This window comes from Falco cherrug, chromosome 3 (assembly GCF_023634085.1).
Source record: "Falco cherrug isolate bFalChe1 chromosome 3, bFalChe1.pri, whole genome shotgun sequence".
NCBI lineage: Eukaryota > Metazoa > Chordata > Aves > Falconiformes > Falconidae > Falco > Falco cherrug.
The window spans coordinates 45,250,133-45,272,184 of record NC_073699.1 but is presented as its reverse complement, the minus strand read 5'-3'; the positions used below and the strand labels follow the sequence as shown (position 1 = coordinate 45,272,184).

At 38.4% G+C, this 22,052-nt stretch overlaps 1 protein-coding gene across 2 annotated transcripts in view; it reads left to right on the top strand.

Moving 5' to 3' along the window:
* Nucleotides 1-22,052, top strand: part of NKAIN3 (sodium/potassium transporting ATPase interacting 3) — a 367,328-nt gene that overhangs the window by 335,375 nt on the left and 9,901 nt on the right. For both annotated transcript variants that reach the window (XM_055706317.1, XM_055706316.1), the window contains exon 5: nt 8,264-8,324. In XM_055706317.1, coding sequence (XP_055562292.1) covers nt 8,264-8,324 — 61 coding nt within the window. The remainder of the gene's footprint in view (nt 1-8,263; nt 8,325-22,052) is intronic.

Here is a 22,052-nt window from a genome sequence, read left to right as displayed (position 1 = left end):
TGATTTTGTTACAGCTTCCAAAGTGGTACATGAAATTTAGTGGAGGTGAAGTCATTACCTGATGGATACCTTGAAGAAACACTTCAGGTTACAAGACACCATCAAACCTGAATTTCTTTGCTATATCAAAAGAGGTGAAATGTCGTGTCATCTGCAAGTAGCTCTGAAATTATCCTTAACACTGACAAGTTAAGGTAAAAGCAAATAAAAGCAGTTATTTAGAAGATATAAAAACAAATAACAGAAAGTCAGGTTTACAGAAATGGGGACAAGCCCTCTTTCTGTCTGCTTATTTTAAAGTAAGATGTAAAGGGTTTTCTCACTCCCTGTTATTCAGCTGACAGGCTAGTCATTAACCTAAATATGAAAACTTTGACCCCATTCTTAGAAGAACTTTTATTTTCTTTACACACTGGAGGGAAACTAAATCTAGAGAAAGTCTTGCTTGTTTATCCGGTTCTTTTCTGATGATTTTGTTAAGAGTCTACTCAGATTTAGATCTCCTTTCTCTCCCTCTTCCTTCTTACCACCCTCATCCCCTTCACTTTCCATCATTTTGTTCTTTAACGTTCAAGGTTTAAGGTTGGCTTTATTTTAAACTGTATTCAGTTGAATCATTAACAAGCAATTAATAATTAATATATCACAAGATAAAACACTGTGTTCTAGCCAGTTGTGTTTAAATAATGTGTTCAGTGTTTTTACATATTGAAACTTTCATTTCATTCAAAATTAATACTTAGGTATCTATCACACAATAGACAGCCAAATAAGTAAGGATTAAACTTGGGTTCTTCTTTGTCTTGTGTTGGGGAAGGACAAAGGTTCCCAGATCTCTCCTGTGGACATAACTCATCTGGAGCACTAGTATGCCAACCCAGTCTGTGAGGGATGCTCTGATGACATTATCATTAGGCTACCAGAGAATCTAGATTAAATTCTGTGACCTACAGAATTACACAGGAGTCTGGATTACACCGTTTGTTCCAAATCCTTCATCTTTCCGTTGTCAGGATATATGATCTTTTTTCTAAAGGTCTTGCAGCAAAAACAAAGGAGGGAGAATAAGCCATAACTACGCTAAAGCAGGAGAGGGGGAGAGAGTATGTATGATATTTTCGCTTGTTTTTCTCAAGCCCAACAAAGCTGGGACACACCTCGACAGCATAACACATCAGTCCTCCTTCTTAACTGGTAAAATTATTTTGGGCAACTGGGCAGTAGGGGTAATTATATGTTTATGCTGCTGGAAAAACAAATTCACAGATCTAGTGCAGGCAACGATGGTTCAGATCTGGGCCTGGAAATTAGATTGTAAAATACAATTTTTAATTTCAAGATGAAGGGATGTTGTGGAAACCAGGATCTGAGAGCAGCAGATACAGGGTAGGACTTCAAAAAGCATGGTAGCTAAAAGGTATAGTCTTTTCCAGCATGCTTCTCTCCTCTCCCAGCATAGGTAGATGGCATTCAAGAATTACTTTCTGCAGTCTCAGCCAACAGCAACCTCTATGTATTTTAATAGACATTTTAGTGTCTCTGCTCACTTGTCTCTCCACAAACAACATAAAGCAAAAGTACCTGTAAGCCCCTGTCACCCACCATTAGAGTCCTTTAACACATTTTAAGGTTTATTAGAGCTGTAGTCTCTGGAGCCCTCCACTACAGCTGTAAACAGCACAGCTGGACCAGGTTGGCTCTGGGTCATGCTGATGAAATTGGTAGACAATGCCCCTGAAGCCTGAATTTTATTCAAGTCGAATCCCATAGATTTTAGGAAGATGAAGGAAAGAAAATAAAAATCCTTAGACAACATATACTTCAGGCATTGCTGCTACCATATCATGCTATGTTTTCTGGACATTTTTCCAGTTTTCTGTCTGCTTTTATGGTTTTAGATTTCTAAGCACTTTAAGGTTGAGGCTTCTGCTGCTACCACTGTAAAATATTGTGCATTTCATCATTTAGTTCTAGAAAACAACATACCTTTGAGGCTGCCTCTCTTTTAACTCAAAAAATTACATTTCATTTTGAAAATGTCATTAGTTATACAGTTTTACAATATATTTCTAATAAAATTTATATAATCAAGCAGTTATAGTGTGTAATTATATACTTTCATATAATTGGATATCTATATACAAATATAGTATATAATCATGCAGTTATAGGGGATGGTTATTATCATATTACAGCTATATACTACTGTTAATCTTGATCCTGGTTCCTCTGTCATTGTCTTGAAATACGTGGAGTTATAATTTCTTTGTGCCTGATAATCATAGTCATATTTCTATCTTGCCGATCCACATATGCACACAGATACTGGGATAATATCCTGTTTCTCTTATGTATCTCTCATTCAGTTTTAATGCTTTTCTGGTCTTTAATGGAAGAAAAGGGCTTTACAGTCCTCTTTGAAGAGTATTAAAAATGTTAGTGGCAAGTAAGTTGCTAAGAAGATGAACTACTCATGTTTCACTGTTGGCTCTCCTGAAAATGCTGATGATGACAAAGCCAAGCAGAAAAATTTAAATCAAAATTAACAAATCATCAATTTTAATCAAAAATATTTCAGTCTGCAGAAAATAGCCTTGATTTAAATAATCACTTCTAATTTTATTTTGCATTTGTCCTTGTTTTCCTAAAGAAAGGTTAATCCACATTAACTGGTAACTATTGAAATACATTAATTTGAAGTAAATATAAATTTTATACTCAGTTTGGTTCTAATGTTTAATAGGATGTATTCTAGCAATATTCATTTATTAAAGCAATTATATGTCACAGCATATATTTGCTCAGATGATTAGGTTTTTGATTTCTTACATGTTTTCATAGTTTCTTACAGTTTAATGATGGACAATTATACAATTTAATTTCACTTCCATTAAACTAGGCTTTTATATTTCATGCAGATGTCCATAGCTTAAGCCTAGAGATTGTAGTTAGACTAAAGCATTTAGGTCCTCTAGAGACTATACTGCCTGCACAGGAGAAAAATAACAGACTACTACTTAATTTCTACCTAAGGCTATCAGCAGAAAATACATTGTGCATCAAAAGCCTTGATAATAACATCAACATGGGAACATGGGAAATGTACCCGTGTTCCACTAATAAATCCCTTTGTGCACTTCACACTGAAGTCTCTGCCAGCTTAGCCAAGGTGACAGTTGTTTCCCACACGCTGAGCCTGCTCATCGCCATGGTTTGGAGAATATAAGCAATATTTATCAGTGAGTCACCGAAGAAATAAGGCTTTTGGTATGAAAATAGTGGTGGTTCTGAAAATACTGGATGGCTGCGTCCGAAGAGTATGGCTCTATGTCCACATGGAAACCAGTAACAAGTGGTAACCGTCAGGGATCTATACTGGGACCAATGCTACTTCATATCTTCATTAAAGACATAGTGGGATCGAATGCACCCTCAGCAACTTTGCGGATGACACCAAGCTGAGTGGTGCAGTTGATATGCTGCAGGGGAGAGATTCCACCCAGGGGGACTTTGGCAAGATGAAGGAGTGGGCCGTGGGAACCTCATAAAGTTCAACAATACCAAGTGCAAGATCTTGCACCTGGGTCAGTGCAATCCCCGATATCAGTACAGACTGGAGGATTAATGGATTGAGAGCAGCCCTGTGGAGAAGGGACTTGAGGATTCCGGTGGATGAAAAACTATATATGAACCGGCAATGTGCACTTGCAGCCCAGAAAGCCCATTGTACCCTGGGCTGATATCATCACAAGCATGGCCAGCAGGTCGAGGTGATTCTGCCCCTCTACTCCACTCTTGTGAGACTCCACCTAGAGTCTTGCATCCAGCTGCTGGGTCCCCAGCACAAGAAAGATGTGGATCTGTTTGAGCAGGTCTGGAGGAGGGACATGAGAATAATCAGAGAGAGGGCTGAGATAATTTGGGTTATTTAGCTCTGGGAAGGCTTTATTTTGGCCTTTCAATATATAAAGGCGGCTTATAAGAAAGACAAAAAGGCTTTTTACCATGGTCTGTAGTGGGAAGACATGGGGAAGTGGTTTTGAATTGAAAGAGGTAGGTTGAGATTGGACATAGGGAAGAATTTTTTTAAAATGAGGGTGGTGAGATATTGGAACAGGTTGCCCAGGACAGTTGTGGATGCCCCATCCCTGGAAATGTTCAAAGTTAGGTTGGATGGGGCTTTGAGCAACCTGACCTAGTGAAAGATGTTACTCTCCATGGCAGGGGGAGTGAACTAATGACCTTTAAATCTCCCTGCCAAACCAAACCATTCTGTGATTCCATTAAATATCTGAGTATTTTATGTATTGTTTATTGTCTCCAGAGCAAGATGTGTACCTTAACCACTGTGTGGCAGGATGAAAGCAGGGGACAACAGCCTCTTCCCACAGTTTTCCACTTGATTTTCTGCAGAGTAGCGCTGGCAAGTGTCTTCTGAGATAGTTTACTACACTGGGCTCTGCAGGCAAGACAGGCAGTCCCCTGTACAGTGCAGGGACCCCAGAAGGTTTCTATGCCTTGAAACTCAGCACTGTCAAGACAAGTCCACCTTGGAATCTACATTGCTCTCTGGATCAAACCAGAGGCTCCCATTTATACTTTCAGGGGCTAGTGACTTTTGATGCCTTGGTCATCCTATTCCAGCCACTTCATTGGTCCCTTTGAATCATTACTGAAACTCAAGATGAGCAATTCTCCAGCTCATTTACATCATATTGTCCTTAGTTATCAGGGAACACACATTTAAGTCTATCACTTGGTGCCAGGCCAATAGCCAACATTTTCAATATCATGAAACCAGGCAGTATACATCAGTCAGCTCACTGCAAATTGGCAATTAACATGATGGCTAGATGGGTTCACATGAGCATAACTTTATTAATTAAACAGCAGCTGGGTTAATCAAGATAGCAAAAGTAATTTGTTGGAATAAATATTTTATTAGTGTGTCCATCAATAAAGCAAAATAAGATGTTTTAATTAATTCATTTATAAAAATATTCACAGTGTGGTGGCTGTAATTCTAAGTATCTAGAAACAGGTCTCATCTGTAGAAGGGTATATTCCCACTTTATCACTTCATGTTAATTGTACTGTATATATCAGTTACCCAATTATAATTACTAGTATGTCAATTACAAGCCAAACATTGCTGTATGCCTCTGAACAGCAATACCTGACAATTGATGCTAAAGGGTCCCTTTTCTTTCTTGTTACTTTATTCTTTCAGAAATGTGCATTCTGCCATTTAATTACAAAAATACTTTCTTGGAAGATGGTGGTTTATGATACCTCCCAGCGTGATTAGAGACCTGATCTTTCTTTTTCCACTGGAAAAGACCATGAAATTGTGAGAGGGTGGATGTATTTTTTTATTTCTCCTGGTATCAATAACTAAACAGATGGGGGGGAAATGGTGTATTTTAAAAAAAGTATATGCCATAAACACAACAGGTGGCAGTGATTCCTATCTGAGTGAGGAATATTTATCTACTAATGCTTAGAAAAACAAAGAAATACTGAGAAGCAGAGACGCTGCTGATATTGCAAGAAGGCCATAGATTAGACAAACTGTGTTTCAAACACTGAAGAGAGTGGGAAAAGATTTACTTCAAGGAGAAGATCTGCTGAAAGAGCAAGGTGTAAGCTGTTAGGACTGTTAAAACACCAGGCTTGCCATGCCCCATACTTTTTGGACAGAAGACCTCTTAAAGTAATTTTCCCTGTTGCTTTCTTCTTTATAGTCAGGTGGTTTATTACATACTGGAGTGGAAGTCTCTTTCTGTGCTTTAACCACCTGTCCAACATCTGAAATGTGTGAGAAATTTGCTGGAAGCCCTCACGGATAGATATCTCATTTAATATGCATGTATATGGAGTACACAAGTACATATAAAGAAGGAATGGCATTCATAAAAGTAAAGTTAATTTAATACAGAATTCTAATAAGAAGAAACAACAAAGAAATACATGATTGGGATATGGTAAATAATTCTAAATATTTGATCTTCCCTCACAAACATTTAACCCATAAGCTGTACTACAATTAATTTTTATCTTGTTCATTATTTAATCAGCAGCTTTAATTGGTCATGTTTAGGTAAAAGAAACACACCCAAGTGACTTACAAAGTCAAACTGCAAAACACGAATGCTAAACAAGAAATATTGTAACTAAACAGGTGTCATTCCCTCATGAAAAGTCACGTTTTCTGGTATTTGTGTGGTACTAATGCAGGTTTTTTTTAATCTATGTACCTCAAGGATGATTGTTTTTTTGGTCCCTGGGAAGCCTTTGTATCATAATGCTTCACTTATCATACCTGAAAGATGCTCTAAACTGTGACATTCAAGGGAAAAAATTTGCTTAATCCATCAAGGAGTCTGTAAGGCAGTGCTGGTCCTGGAGGTGCAGGGCAGCACAACCACAAGATCCCATTTTCAGTAATAGCAGGAGGCTGGGCTCCTCTCACCCGCCCACAGAGTCCTCAGCTGGTAAAGGTGGGCTGGCACGGAGCCAGCCAGCCCTGGCTCTAGGTCCCATCCAGCGGCAGGTACCATGATGCAGGGCACAGTGTAGCTCAGGCACAGCCTCCTGAGAGCACCTCCTCCAGAGCTGCTTTGCGTTTAGCTGGCTCAGAGCATCAGGACAAAGTGGTGTCCGTCCACCTGACAGAGGCTGTGGCAATACCACCCTAGTAAACGGGACCCAAAAACGAGCCAAGGAAGCTGCTGATCCTGCCGCCTGCTCAGAGCCAGAGGAACGCTGGGTTCAACTCACTTTCCCAAAAGACCAGCGAGGTGTTTGCCCTGGGGAGGCAGCCCTGACAGGACTGTGCCGCGGGGCTGTGGGAGCTCTCAGTCACAAGTAACTCAGCTTTAGCATACTGTAGCTTAATTCTCCGTGGGGAAGATTAATCCCTTGGAGGAGGATTAAGCTGCAGTGAACTAAGGCCACTTTATTTCTGAATGGGAAAGGCCACACAGGGATTTAATGTACTTTATCTTATGTGCATTGATTTCACAGCTTTAGTTAATTCATCGTAACTTCCCTGAATTCCCTTGTGTGGACAAGCTTTTTGTCTGCAGAGAGGCTTTTGGAGCTGCTTGTAAAGCTCCTCATGCAGCCCAACCAGAAAGCAGGTTGGAATGATTTCTGTGCTTCTGAAGGAGCTTATACCTGTCTAGATACTATTAAATTACCTCTTTCTCAGATGGTTGATCCGTGACACCCTTAAAAGAACTATTTTAATTAGATTTTTTTGAATGGACCAGAGAAAAAGGAGTTTTCTTAAAACTAATCTCTGGGTTATTTTAGAAATCTCTTATGAACAGTCTTTTCAAGGCTTTCAGATAGCACGAATTGTGTACAGCTGCACAAACAATATTTTCTCAAGGATGGACGTGTCTGGGCAGTGCAGTTTAATAGGTTTCCTGGCCCAGTGGGATTTTCTTCTTCTTTGGTGGTAGGCATAAGAAAACATTTTGTCTATATGGAAGGCAAATGACCAGAGTTTCTATCCCCTGATCCTAAAGATCTTAATCCCTTCCTCTCAGTGGCACAAGTGACACAGATCGGGTTGAGGAGGATGTTTTTGTGGAACCTTCTTTGGAAATAATGGTATGATTTTGCTTGTGTTGCCCTTTGAGGAAATAAGCCTGCTCATTTTTTGCATAGTTAATGTGATTTACTGATAAGCCCTTCTGATAAGGTATGTCCTGACGCTGATGAATCCTAACCCAGCTTTACTGTTCAGCTATATCGTGACACTTCACATACCAAATTAAACTTTCGCCAAACAGCTCTTCACTGGAACACTATATGCAGCACAAAACAACATGTCTTGCGGATTCCACGCAAGCTTTACTATGTCAACAAATATTTTATCTTTTTAATACATAAATTAGGTGCTTAGGGGGCCCACATTCATATGAACAAAGTCATGTGAAAACAGAGGCACTGAACAAACAAAGGAATGCAAGTAATAGATGAACATCAAGGTCCAAGTGTTTTCCACCAGTATTACTCAATAGTAGTATTCATCAATACTGATCTCAGTGGGACAGGGTGAGCAAAAGAGAGAAAGTCTCTTTAATTTAGCTGTTTGTGACCATTTGCACTGAAATCTACATATAAATACAGGAAATGGAAGCAAATCTTCTTTAAAATTTATCTGTGATGCTTGTATTTAATACCATTGTACTAAAAGCTTAACAAGTGTTCAATGTGTTCTAATGATTGCTTTTCCCCTTGTTTCATACAGCTGATTGGATTTGTGTATGCCTGTTACGTGATCAGTATTTTCATGGAGGAGGAGGACAGCTGTAAGTACTGATACACACCTCTCCATCTCTGGAGCCACAGTACCTGGGGTGAGACTTAGTCTTGCATTAACTACCAAGGCGAAGAACAAAGTTTGAAAAATGGCAGAATCTGACATTCATGTACTTAAACAATTGTGCTCAAAGACATACTTATTTTGGTAGTAACACCTTATCTAGGTGTCAGGATTGTACTTACTAAACTTCTTCATAGAGTTCACACCATGAACACCTTGCGTGAGCCAGTCACTCTGCTGAAAACTGTGTGATCAGTGTTGCATATACATATATATATATATATATAAGTCTTTATGTATGTACATTTAAATTTGAATCAAAGCTCCTGAAGCCATTTAGTCTGTTCTTTCCAAATGACAGCTTTATCAACAGTAAAGTTAATGGAGATGACAGATCAAGCCATTTACAGTGTGCAGTATCGCTCTTATCAATGATTAGACAGACCTGTTCAACACTTAGAAGAAACTAGACCACACATCTAAAATGCTAACCACATGCTCTTAACCTACCTACCATATTGTTCAAGAAGTTTCAAAATGTGCACACCTTTAAAAAAATATTTATTGAAAGTCATTAAATGGACATTGAAAAAATCTGAATATGCTGAACATTTTGGTAGGATGCTGTGTGAAAAGAGATTGTGAGGATTCCCTAACAAGGTCACCATACCCGCATGACTAGCATGGCAATTGGTAAAAGCAGTGGTGATAATGGAATAATACCGGATGAGCAAAGAGGAGAGGATACAAGAACAAGTCTATTTAAAAAAGGGACAACGTATGATCATGTCAGTTACTTCCTCTTGTACATGAGGAGTTAAGCAGTAAAATATCTTACCTCTAGGTGAAAAAAAAAAAAAAAGGGAACAAATGCCAATACCATTTTATGGCTTTAGGATAAATAACACATGAACAAACTTTTATTCGTATACTTTCATTCATAAATCTCAACATAGTTTTGTTTCTTCACAGAATAGCACTAGTGGATGAAATGAATATAGTAGAAAAAATTAATTCATTTTGTAGGAAAGCATTTGATAATATCTGGGAAAGTCTTATTGAAAAGGTAATTCAAGTAATTCATGACTGTGATGGCAAAGCAGACTTTTTGATTGAAAACAGTGTGAAAGACCATAAACAAAACACTCTTCTATTGCTACAAATTGTACAACTTTCGGTTCTCCATCATAATGTGACAGATATTAGTGTCAAATCTATTTTAACACTTTCATTTAGATTTCTAGAAGGAAGAAAATACATCAAAGAGATTCTCAGATAAAACAGAGTGGGAAGGAGTCATAAGCATGGTGTACACATAGTGCACCGTGAAAAGGTGCAAGAAGCCTGGACAAAGACTGGTGCTGGAAAGGAGAAATATGAACAGTTGGAGAAGCAACATGAAAAGTAGGTCCTAAGGAGGGGGAACAGCCCCGACAACACTCGCTTGGAAAGCTGGGAATTGCCAGTCAGTCAGGAACCAGTAACACAGGGTAACAGCAGAGGACAGCGCAGCAGCAAGGCAGCTTTGTAATTTGGGATGTATAGACAAGAGGGTTTGGTCATTGATATCCAGAGACAACTTCTTTCCGTATGGATGTGGTGGGTCATGATGGTAGCTAGGGCTTCATACAGATACCTGGAAACTTCGTTTATAAGACAATTGTAACTATATTCCTGGAACAGGGAGGCTTCATTAACTTATTAGGAAGGCTGGCAGACTGATAAGGAAGACACAAACTACACTGCCTTTAAAAGAGTAACAGTGTGTGTACATGCATATCCACATGCAAACACAAATATATCTGTACCTGGGAAGACAGACTCTTCACTTTTTACACAAGTATGCTGTATTATTGTTGGTTTTGTTTAGTCCTTTATAGCGTGCTTCACACATCTGTGCTTTATGCATGTGTGAAAGAAAGACAAAACTCACACCAAAGAATACAAGATCATGGAGAATGCAGTCACCTGATAAAGAGTATGTGTGGTTTATATTCAGGGCCTCACAAGAGGGTTATTGTCAAGTTAAGGGCCTTTTTCACTTAGAAAACTTGTCTGTTTCAGAAGAGTTGGGCTGAAGTCTGTCTTTGACATCCAAGGCCTGACCCACTTTCTTCTGACTGTGAGCCCACCTTACTGTCTTTTGAGATTTTTGTAGGGTATGATACCAATGGACATTTAAACCACTGAGAGTGGAGAGCAGCTGATATATTTATTAACCAGTAAAATACATCAAGTGCTAAGGTGATCTGGTATGTAAAACTAACCCAGTGCCTGTTTTCCACAAAGGAATCAGGTATCTGCATTTAATTTCTGCTTGTCTTCCAGAAATGCCAATGTGGTGTTTTATTGTAAGTGAAAATCATCTCACTCATTTTGGAAAGTATGATGTAATTTAGCTCAATGTCCTTTGTTAGGAATAGGCAAGTTTGCCGTTTTCACTTGTACCTTTACATAAAATCTTCTAGACTCCTGTGTGAATAGATATTTTTAATTAGCAGAGGATGACCTAGGGCAGGGGCCAGAGCAGCGTGCTGGAAGTGGAGCAAAGAAGCAGAATAGATACAGATAGGAGATTTTACAACAGTGGAGGGAAATAATTTCTGATTTGTTACTTTTTTTATTCCCTTCTAAGATCTCAAATCCAATCCAAAGCGACTAAATAGCCCTTCAGTATCTCACTTTCTGCTAACCTGTGTCTTAATGCCCATTTGTGTTTTAGAGTCCTCTGTGCTTATAGATAAATACGTTAATGACAAACGTTAACTCATTCATAGCAATGCCACAGATATGTTTTAAGTGGAGAATCATTTGTGTAAGGCACAGTGGAAAAATGTTTCGGCCTGGTAATTAGCTGAGAAGAACAAGACTTACTCTGTGAAAATTCACATTGCTAACTTGCAGCATAATGAAGAAAAATGTATTTAAGAGAGAAGTACCGTGGTGCTTCCAAACAGTCAGGTTAAAAGTAAACAGTGATTACATCAGGATAAAGATCCAAGAAACTGCAACAAAAGAGCATTTTAATGCGATGCAGCAGATTCTTTTCTTAGGTAGATGCAGCTATTCTATCATATTTTTGCAGTAGTTTGCACAGAATAAATCCTCAGCCATCTGAGAGTCAAAGCCTCCCTAATTAAATATACTCTGCAATATACAGTGTATCAAGTTAACCCCAGTTCTTGGTCTGAAACCTGTCAGGCAGACTTAAAAATTAATAATAGCTGGCTGTTTAGCCTCTGTGCAGTGCTTAAATGGATTTTGAGCCTGACATTTCAGCTGATGGACACTTTTCTGAACAGTAATAATGCTTGTGGAAACATTTATTTCCAGCAATTGCTCACCTTACCTACATTTCAGATCGTAGTTAACTTTTACTTAGAAGGGAGATGATAGCAGGTCAAAAGGAATGAGAACGAAGACATGTAAAAGGTATACTGCTGTAGTGGGGTTAATACCTTCCATCATTCATCCTAATGAAAAAGTCTATTTATATCTCTTCCCTTCATTTTTTCATTTCTTTCTCTGTAGATCTATCAATCTATATAAACCCTTTTGAAGGAACAGAATATGTGAAATCTGTAATCATAAAAGCCTGTCACTATCCTGTTTGTGAATCATTTTCTCCTAAAAATGAAGTCAGAAGCTTGTTGCCACCTTGTCAGAGATACTGAATGGTTTTAATAAAGCAGAGCCTGGAGACTAGGCAAAATACATTGTTAAAATCATTATTAAATTTCTAAGTAGTTTCTGGACTTTTTTGAGAGACAGTTGATGGAGTTATTGCTGCTCAATACTAGTTCATAAATATGACATTGACACATGTCAGAAGTGATAGTTCTGTACTGTATGTGAATTTCGGGGGTGGAAGCTGAGTTGCATACAAATTGCATAAGGAAAAAAGTGTTAAATCAGAGGGGAAGATTTGCCACAAAACTACAATTGTGATTTCAGCATTTATTATCAAAACAAGACTGAAGCACCAAAAGGTCAGTCCAAGGAAGCTCAAACCTCTTCCGTGCATGAGCAAAGATAAAGAGCTTTCATTCACCACAGAGGAAAGCTTTATCCCCTAAATGAAACCACAAGAACAAAATTAATAAACAAAAAATGTGGGGTTTTTTCACTCCCCTATGTTAGTTGTACTCACAGCTCAGCTGTACTTTCAGAACAGAGAGGAAGATGAATCTGTTTTTCAAAAGGAAGAGTTTCCCATACTGTGGTATCAATAGGAACCTCCATATGCCATCATTAGACAGTATTAAGTAAAGCAAGATACATTATTACCACTGCTGAAAAACTACTGCCTTGCCTTATCTGGCATATGGCATTACATTTATACACACCATAGAGCATCTGTTGGCAGTAATCAAACAAGAGAGAAAGAATATTTTCCTCACATTTAATTTAATATTTGTAGTTACACAGTTGGTCCAGCTGTGATAAATTTCTTATAAATGTACTATTTTTTGCAAAATGAATGAAGAACTAGCAATAGATAATATTAGGAACAGACCCATATATGTTCATATGTGTGATTACCTTGATATATAAATATGCAGTTTTCCTTAACTAAGGACTTTTTGGGAACCCACTACTGATATCTTTTCAACAATTGCAATTGCCCATGTGGTTGAGTCCATTTACCTTCTAGTAAATATAGGTTTTATCATAAAATGGTGAACATCAAGGATGACCAAGAAGGATGATGCTGCACTACATTTCTGTTGGGCAATACAAGAATCAAACAGCCCCAAACAATGACTATCTTAAATTACCTCGCTGAAAATGAGGACTTAGGAAACTTGCCAAACAGCAGCCAGCTGCACAGATCATCACTGGGCTTTAGCACTCACCACTCTCACCTGTAGGCCATGAGGACTCGAGATACTGAAACAAAACGTGTTGTTACTGACCAACAGATGAATATGTTTGACAGAGACTTTTAAAATTATAATAAATTTTACTGCCTGGCACTGAAAGAGTACTATAGCTGCCAGGTTAACAGCATTCTCCTGGCTTTGGAGACTATCAGGATTTTTGGAAGGCTTGAAAAGCCATTTGCATCTCTCTGTTCATCTGGACAGGCAACCCAAAACCCCAGAATTTTGATATACTAGTTTTGGTAAAACAGCAGCATCAGTTATTTTCTCCAGACATAGACTATATGTATTGCTAGGCACAGAAATGTAATGAATCTATAACAGAAATGTATTCTGTGTTTATTCAACTGAACAGTTTTCTAAAAATAAACGAATGTGGGCTCCTGCAGAGATGAAGAGTCTAACATAGCTGTACTCGAATGTGGTCTGTGACATGTGGAAAGCCAGGGAGCCCAGCCAATGCCATAAAACATCTGGCTGATGATAGGTAGGTGGTTCCTGCTGTTCCTTGCATTGAGGTGCTGCCCACATTTCAGTGTGGCTGTTCCAGGGAGTGACTCCTTCCCTGCCAGCAGCTGCTGTCATCACCTTGCAGATGCCACTAAGAGTTGAAGAAGAGGTTGAAGTGTGATCAGAAATAGCACCAGGAGTATCCAGGGGCTCCCTAAGTTCAGCTGTGACCCGGGCCAATCCTACCAAACATTTAATGGAGACAAATGTCAAGTTACAGTTTCTGTAGGCTTTAGAGGTCTGTCCAGCTGGAGTTTGTTGATTAGATGCAGACTTACCTATTTACTATCCCACCTATACTGGACTCCACTTTCTCCCATACAGGAAACATAAATTATAACTTCTTATTTTAACAACACTCTATAGTCTTACAGTCCTCCAAGTTATCATTAACCTTTAATGTATGAATGAACTGAAAATGCGTGCTCACTTCTACGCTAAACTAACACAATGAATTCTGAAGTATTTAATAAAGGAAGAAATATAGCAAGGACATTATGCTTAATTTCCACTACATACTATATCAATTTTTCTTTTTTTTCCTATTTTCATGAAGTTATTTTACATTGTCTGAGCAAGCATTTGTTCTAGATCCTACAGAAATGAGTGCATAGATATAAAGCACACAACCATGGGTAAAACCTCAGAGGTGGTGTAAAATAAAAGCATAACCGTATGGAAGAGGAGCAGCCAGTGAAGAGGGATCTGGAAGAAGCAGAGGGAGAGGAGAGAGAGAGAGAGAGAGAGAGAGAGAGGTTGAGAATCTGACCAACGGTAAAAGACTTGTTGCAGCCTGCTAGCTTGTTTGTGCTGCAACAAAACAGAAGAGAGAAATTTTTTCCTGAAATTCAGAAGGGAAGAAGCACCTCAATCACTTTAGCAAAATTTATTTCATTATTTCTTTCATCAAATTAATTAACAATTAATTTCATTGTTATTTCATTAACAAATAATTATTATCTGATATTCCCTGGAATATTAGTAGTTGAGAGCAGTAGTGAACACATGGTGCGGCTTTGCAAAGCCCCTGTGCAAGTGAGAAAACCCAGTGAGAGTACCCAGAGCCAGCTGGCTGGCACTACAGGTGGCTCCGCACATTATACGTACTTTCATCTGCTTCATACATCGAAACAGTACTTGGTCATTTTGATCAAGTCAGAGTTACCCACTCATTCTTTTTTGTACAAAGTTGAGGGAGAGTTTAGGAGCATAAGATTAAATATTTTTTTAAAAGATCTCTTGTATACCAATGAATTGTGTGAGCTTTCAGATGCCAAAAGGTACAGAGCTGCAATCAGTTGCTTCCATCCATAATTTTGGGTTCTGATTATAGAAATATGCACATATATATAAAATGGATTAAATGGGACTTCAGGAGTACAGATGAAGCATTTAGAAATATCTGTATGGAAAGCAAAATATTTTTTGTGCATTATTTGCACAAAGTACTAACACATTTCTCTGAATAGAGCAATGTGTCACAACAATATTGGTTATATGTTGGACAATTTTTACCTGTTTGAATAAAGATATATACGTGTATATAATATGTATATATGTGTGTAGATGGATATGTATATGTATATGTATATGTATGGTTATGTGTTTGCATATGTACATGCTCTGTTTCAGATGTAGTTATATACAGACTCCCCTTAGCTTTGAATTGATTTCCCGACTGATAACTAGAAAGGAGAGTTTTAAAACACTAGTTCACTACTACCTCATAAATTTCTGTTTTGCAAATGTAATTCATTTCTGCCGTTGATGCTGAATATTCAGACTAGATATAAGGAAGAATATTTTTACAATGGGTGTGGTGAAACACTGGAACAGGTTGCCCAGAGAGGTGGTAGATGCCTCATCCCTGCAAACATTGAAGGTCAGGTTGGACAGAGCTCTGAGCAAGCTGATCTAGCTGAGCATGTCCCTGCTCATTGCAGAAGGGGTGGGACTAGATGGCCTTTAAAGGTCCCTTCCAACCCAAACTACTCTCTGATTCTCTGAATATTATATGCCATATCCCATATATATACTTATACACACATATATACTTGAAACACAATTAACTTCAAATAGAGATATAATTACAATCACATAATTTTCCTTAAACTGGGGATCATAACTTCCTTTATGGTTTCTTGGTTTACTACCATAGTAAATTTATTTTCTTAATAAAATTGAATTGTTCTGATTATAGGGGATATATGATTTACTGAGAGTTCCTTGACATTTCTTAGGTGCATGCGTTGCATCGCCACTCCCAAATACTCAGTATGCCCTGTTTTTAAATAGTTGATTTGATTCAGGCTTCTGCTTAGCTCATTTAATATTGATTTTCTTTTAGTCTCCACCTTCTACCTCCTTGGCCTTTCTGTTTAAATTAAATCTGCTTTTAAATGGATGGTACCCCAAACCCCAGTTGCCAGCACCTTAGCCTTTTCACTTAAATTGCATCTGTTGTTAAATCAGTCTTACTCCAGCACCCAGCATCCCTCTCCCGAGCTTTCCACTTGACATCACATGCAGGCCTAAGTGGTGCCTGTTCCTGTCCCTACCTTTCACCCATCTTCTCCATTAAAATGAAACCTCTTTACAAATCCATTTTCCACTTCCAGTACTGATCTTCTTCCTTCTTCATTTCTAAGTGGCCACAGCTTTGTGTCTGTTTTAATTTGTGGAGCTTGAAAAGAAACTTATAAAATTCCCACTCTTCTGGGTAAATGCCATCTCCCCCAGGTCTTAATTTTCATGCAGATGAGTAGTCCTACTTTCTGGGCCTCACCTTAAGTAACATCCATTTCATTGTTACTGTTGCTTGAGTGCTAATTTCTCAGTTAGCACATCATGCCTAAGAGCTCTGTCTTGTAATATCTGCTGCCTTTGGTGGTGTGCCCATGTCCTAATGCTGTGTACTGCATCAGGGAGGGTACAGGATTAATCAGGCTTTACACTGGGCTGTAAGTTACCTTGGAATCTGGAGATTCTGTGAGCTAAATTGAGACAAGTATTCCCACAGCTTCCCGTTATACATATCTCCACGTGTTTAACACACTCAACAGACTCGTGGATGGATTAGCAGTTTAGGTGGCCAGAGTTCTCAATGCCTTTTCCTTTATGCCCATGTTTGGCCTGAGAGAGTGATGGTGAGGTTTCATTTTAGAAGAAAGAAATGTCCTCCCTTTTTCCTTACAGACAATAGCTCCAAAAATGAAAACAGATCCATGCAGATCAGGTCAGCTGAGAGATGGCCACTGAATTTTCCTGAAGATGAGGTTTATTCACAGTTCCTTTCTAACAATATTAAGCTTTGAAATACAGCACTAAAAAAGCCAAAGCTGCTTATTTCATGTTTTAAGGAAGTATCCATTACAAAAGTCATACAATATGGGGCCCACTGTATGTACTGGATCCCAGTGTATGTAATCATACATTGTAGCCTTAGAGGCTATTCAAACAACCACTTTGCAAAGCAGCTACTGTATGAATTCAAAAGAAGATGGCTAACCAGCACAAGTCAGTGAAGTACTTTGAACCAAGCCACAGATTTCAGGTCACAGTCCGGTAATTTTGGAAGATCATTTTATTTGGTAATGTATACTTTCTCAAAATGAGGCAAAATCAAAAAACTCAAGAATTAACTATCCACATTCTTACCTATCTTTGCAGATCTCAGCTCCAAATCTCATAAATCTAAAAGCAAACAGCATGCTCCACCAAGAAAAGTTGTCAATTTTGTTTGGAAAAGGAAGGGATAAAAATGTTGATTGTTGATGAAATAAAAGTGAGAGAAAGACCCTTGCAAATAAAGTATTACAAGGATTTCTTAGAAGAGCAACAGTCAAAAAACAAGAGAAAGGAGAAGACATTAAAAAAATAATTTAAGGGGGTTTGGCTGAACTCTTTATTCTGTTGAATTTTTACCTATTCTTTAGGTCTTTTTACTGTATTTCTGATTTCATCACACCTTCAACCCTTCATAAAATAACCTTTCTAAATGTCTCCTATTTGTAAAACTGGACCTTTTTGTCTATATGTTGTACTTTTCAGATTTCCTAGTTGTACTATTTCAATAGCCTTACAGATTTCAGGATATAAGAGAAGCAAGATTTATAGCAAGAGGTGTTCTCTTACTGAAATGGGTGATATAGCTAATATGGTTTTTCTCAATATTACTGCAGAAAAACCTAGTAATGCTATGTCACCGTTTATATGATGATTTATTTCTTGGCATTAACTTCTACTCATTTTCTTTTCCTCCTTAACCATGACAATGTGTTATTTTAGAGGACTGAAATTTGAGAGTTACAAGGTTTTCATAGAAGTGTACTTTTTACTTCATCTTTCTTCAAGGAGAGGATTTTTTACTGATGAAGTCAGTATTGCATTATCTTTCTTTATCATTTGCAAACTGATTCACTGGTAGCTCCAAAGTGAGTATTAATCCTGTTACACACTCTATTCCTCTTTTGCACATTCATCTTTCTTCTAATATGAAATTAAACCAACTTTCTAACAACAAGAAAACCATTTCCCTAGCCATCACATTTTCTGACATGCATGACAGTTCTTTTTTCACTCCATCATATATGGGAAGACCACTGGCCATTGTAAGCTCCAGTTTTATAATGTTCCACATTCTTAGCTCTATTTTCAAAGCTGAAAATGCAGTCATATTATATTTTGGGGTTTTGAGGAGCTAATTTGAGTTGGTGACAGAGATGGTAATGCCAAAAGAAATATTAAGAGATTGGCAAGACAAGTTGAAGGTGAAGATAAAGCAGAATAAAAGTAATAAAAATGTCATGTGCAGTAAGTTTCCCCATTTGCAGAGAAACACTCACAGAGACAAATAAGTACTCGTTGATGTATTTGGATGTGATTGAGTGTAGACTTAGCAGATATAGCCACAATGGCTCTGAAATAGTGGATGGCCAGATATTCTGGGGCAGACTGAGAGTACCATAGAAGGACTTGATAGTGCATGTACTGGGGGTAGAGAAGGCTGGAATGACACTGACCAACAGAAGGGATATTTTGCTGGCTTTCCCATCTTCAAAAACTAAAGGCAAGAATGAACAGAAGATTAGAGCTTTCTGGTTTGTGATCATCCACAGAGATAAAAGATTGAAAGGAGAGGACTGAGAATCTGGAGATCACACAAAGAGTTTATCCACTGTTTCTGATCCGTAGACTTGAATTCAGAGAAGGCACATTAGGACCACAAGGTTGCCTACTGGGAGGCGGAATGTGGGATTTTCTGCTGGGATGTGGAGAGGAAGACTGCAGCAGCACTGAAGGCAGCATGGTCTGCTTAGCAAAGGAAAAAATGTGGTTTGGAGTTTAAAGAGGCTGAAACCCTGGAAGATGTGTTGTAGAAAGCCTTGAGGTCTGCCTTCTCAAGAATTGAAGCAGGCCACCTCTAAGCAAGGTGTAGCTGTGAGCAGTGTAGTTGCAGAGGAGGAAACGCATACAGTGCTCCACACTAAGGAGCAGATGTTCAGTGGTGAAGCAGGATTTCTACACAGGAGGTCACTGGTGGTCATGGAGAAAAGGCAGGATGATAAATGAGGAGGATGAGGAAATGAAAATTGCCTCATCTGAGAGGGAAATGTTTTACAGTGTTAATGTGTTTGATATCATAAAGTGATATCACCAGATCAGTATTCTTCTAGAAAAGCTGATACCTGACCCTCGGGCTACTGGGAGAACACTATTTAGCATGTATATCAAATTCAGTCAAAGTAGCAAAGTCAGCTACTAGTAAAGGAAGGAAGGGTCGGGGAAGAAGGAAACTCTCCTGGCAGTAAAAGACATCAACAGGCAGAGATGTTAAGCAGATTTTAAAGCAAAGATTTGAAAACAGGGCTATAAAGGAAAGACAAGAAAAATTGCAACATGGGCTGAATGTGACAGAGCTTTAGTCAGCCACATCTTTGAAGTGCATGTGCACGCTCTTGTTTATAGAAAACTCCCGATGAAAACCACAACACAAAACTCAAAAAAGGCAGAATTAATTGGATTATAAACTGGCACACTTCTTAAATGGAAAACTCAAAGTTACCGGATCATAGAGATTACGAATGAGAGGCTTATAACATTTACTCTGTTGTTTGTGTCTGTGCAGATGGAGGACTATGATTCCCATTTGTGTCCTAACCAAGTCTCTGGCTGTAGAGGGATGAAGCTGGGTTAATTAACATTGAGAAAATACAGCTGTGGGCTGGCTTGGGGGGGGGGGGGGGGGGGGGAGTGGCAGGTTGGCCAATGTAGATAAGATGCAGCTGTGCCTGGCTCTGTTAAGAGGTTGGGCAGCCAGTGTGTGTGCATGCATGCACGCACAACTTGGGTGAGGAGAGACCAGGAGAAGGCAGCAGAGGGACTGGCATGAAGAGTGTGTTGGTATGAGATGGTAAAAGACCTTGCTGCAGTTTGATAGTTTGGAGAGTGCTGTGACATTTGGCTTTTTGAATTGCAGTAGACTCTGCTTGGCCTCCTGAGTCCTTAGCAGTGCTTTTTTTCCATCATTTCTAAGGTCCACCTGTTTTGCTGCTCCCTGCTGCAGCCTCTGCTTGAGGAGCAGGTTGGCAGCTCCTTGCCTCTCTGGCTTGTATCCTGTGCTGTGCCATGAACACAGACATGCTCTCCTGAACATCCTTCACTTGCTCCTGTTCACTCTTTGTAAGACAAGGAAAGATACAAAAACATGAATACCACGTCACAGAGGATGATAGCAGTAAAGTTCAGGAACACTCTTCCATCCTTAGGAAGGTGGAAGTAAAAATCCAGAATTGTTCAATGATAAAAAGAATCCCCCCAGTCTTGTAACCTAATTTTTAAAATAAAGTTAATATTCTCTTGTGAGTAGATGATGTGAACTTTCTGCTATGCATAGAAATCCTTTCTTCCAAATGTCACAAGTGTTCTGAAAGGCATGGCTTTATGTCATGTATTTGATCTTGTAAATACTTTGCTCTAGGAAGTTTTATCTTTAATTATTCAGTAGAGTTGAACAGGGTCTGCATTATATAAAGGGGAACATTATTTTCACATACTAAAGCATCTGTGACTTGTAGTTAAGGTTAGAAACAGAAGCTGAGATATCCTTGGATATATAATAACCAGGCAGATATAAATACTTAAGTGTTGTCTCAAAAATAAATAATTGGATCATGCTGACAAATAACTGAAGCAAAAAGACATTGGTATGGATACAAAGAACAGCAGGCCAGAAATAGAGCCCAGTAGGACTCAACTGATAGGAATAAAAACAACTTGAAGGAACAAAACACCTAACTTGTGACTTAGCAATGAACTGTAAGTGGAACAGATCAATTCCAATTGGTCCTAGCATCTGCACTAAATATTTTTAAAAGAACTCTGTAGTTTATGGCATCAAACTCAGCAGAAATATAAAGGCATGCTAATACATAACGTATAACCCTGAATTGGAATACCAAAAAAGATCAAAGCACAACTTGGCAGATTCAGAGTTCTGTCTCTTCTGCAGCCAGCTTGGACACATTTATCATGAAGATCATGTGTCTGGAGGTGTGACTGAAGCTGTAGCAGCCTTCTGTACAACAGCCTTTACTCTTAACCACTTGAGCTGCCATTTTAGTGGATTGACTGGGTATGTGTTGCGAAAACTCAATGGCATCGTTTCTTTCTTGGTATTGTGCAAATGTAATCGATAGATGTAGTTTCTGGGCATTTAGTATCTTTTATGCATGGGTTATTTTTCCTTTGCTAGTGTAATTTGTGCATAGGCAGTATAGTAACTTTAATGGTAAGAAAAAGAGAGAATCCCAGAGCACTCTGCACCAAAAGGGTTTAGATCAGAAAGGGTACTAGAGGGGAAAATCAATAATTAGTGAAAACAATTGAGCTAAGACTTTTCACATATCCAATTTTCTTACTGTATAAAAATTATGTAAGACATTGTAATTGGAACTGTTTGCCATTTACTTCAGTCATATGCAGAAAGAAGGCTACCCTTCACTGTATCTGAAATCTTATTCTATAACTAGCAATAGTACCTTCAAATACAAGCTCATAAAAAAGTTTGCTTTGTTTGCAGTCTTTAAATACAACTTCCATATACTTTTTCCATAAATAAATAACAAATCATTTAGTTATTAGTCATTAGACAAGTATGTTAGTCATCAAGATAAAAATTAAAGGAAAAAAGTTAGTATTCTCATTAAAATGTTAGCATTGTCATTAAAATGAGGAGCAGAAAAATAGTGACCTATATAGAAAGAAAACATATCATCAGAAATATTTTGTTCAAACAGCATCGCTGATGAATAACACAAGTC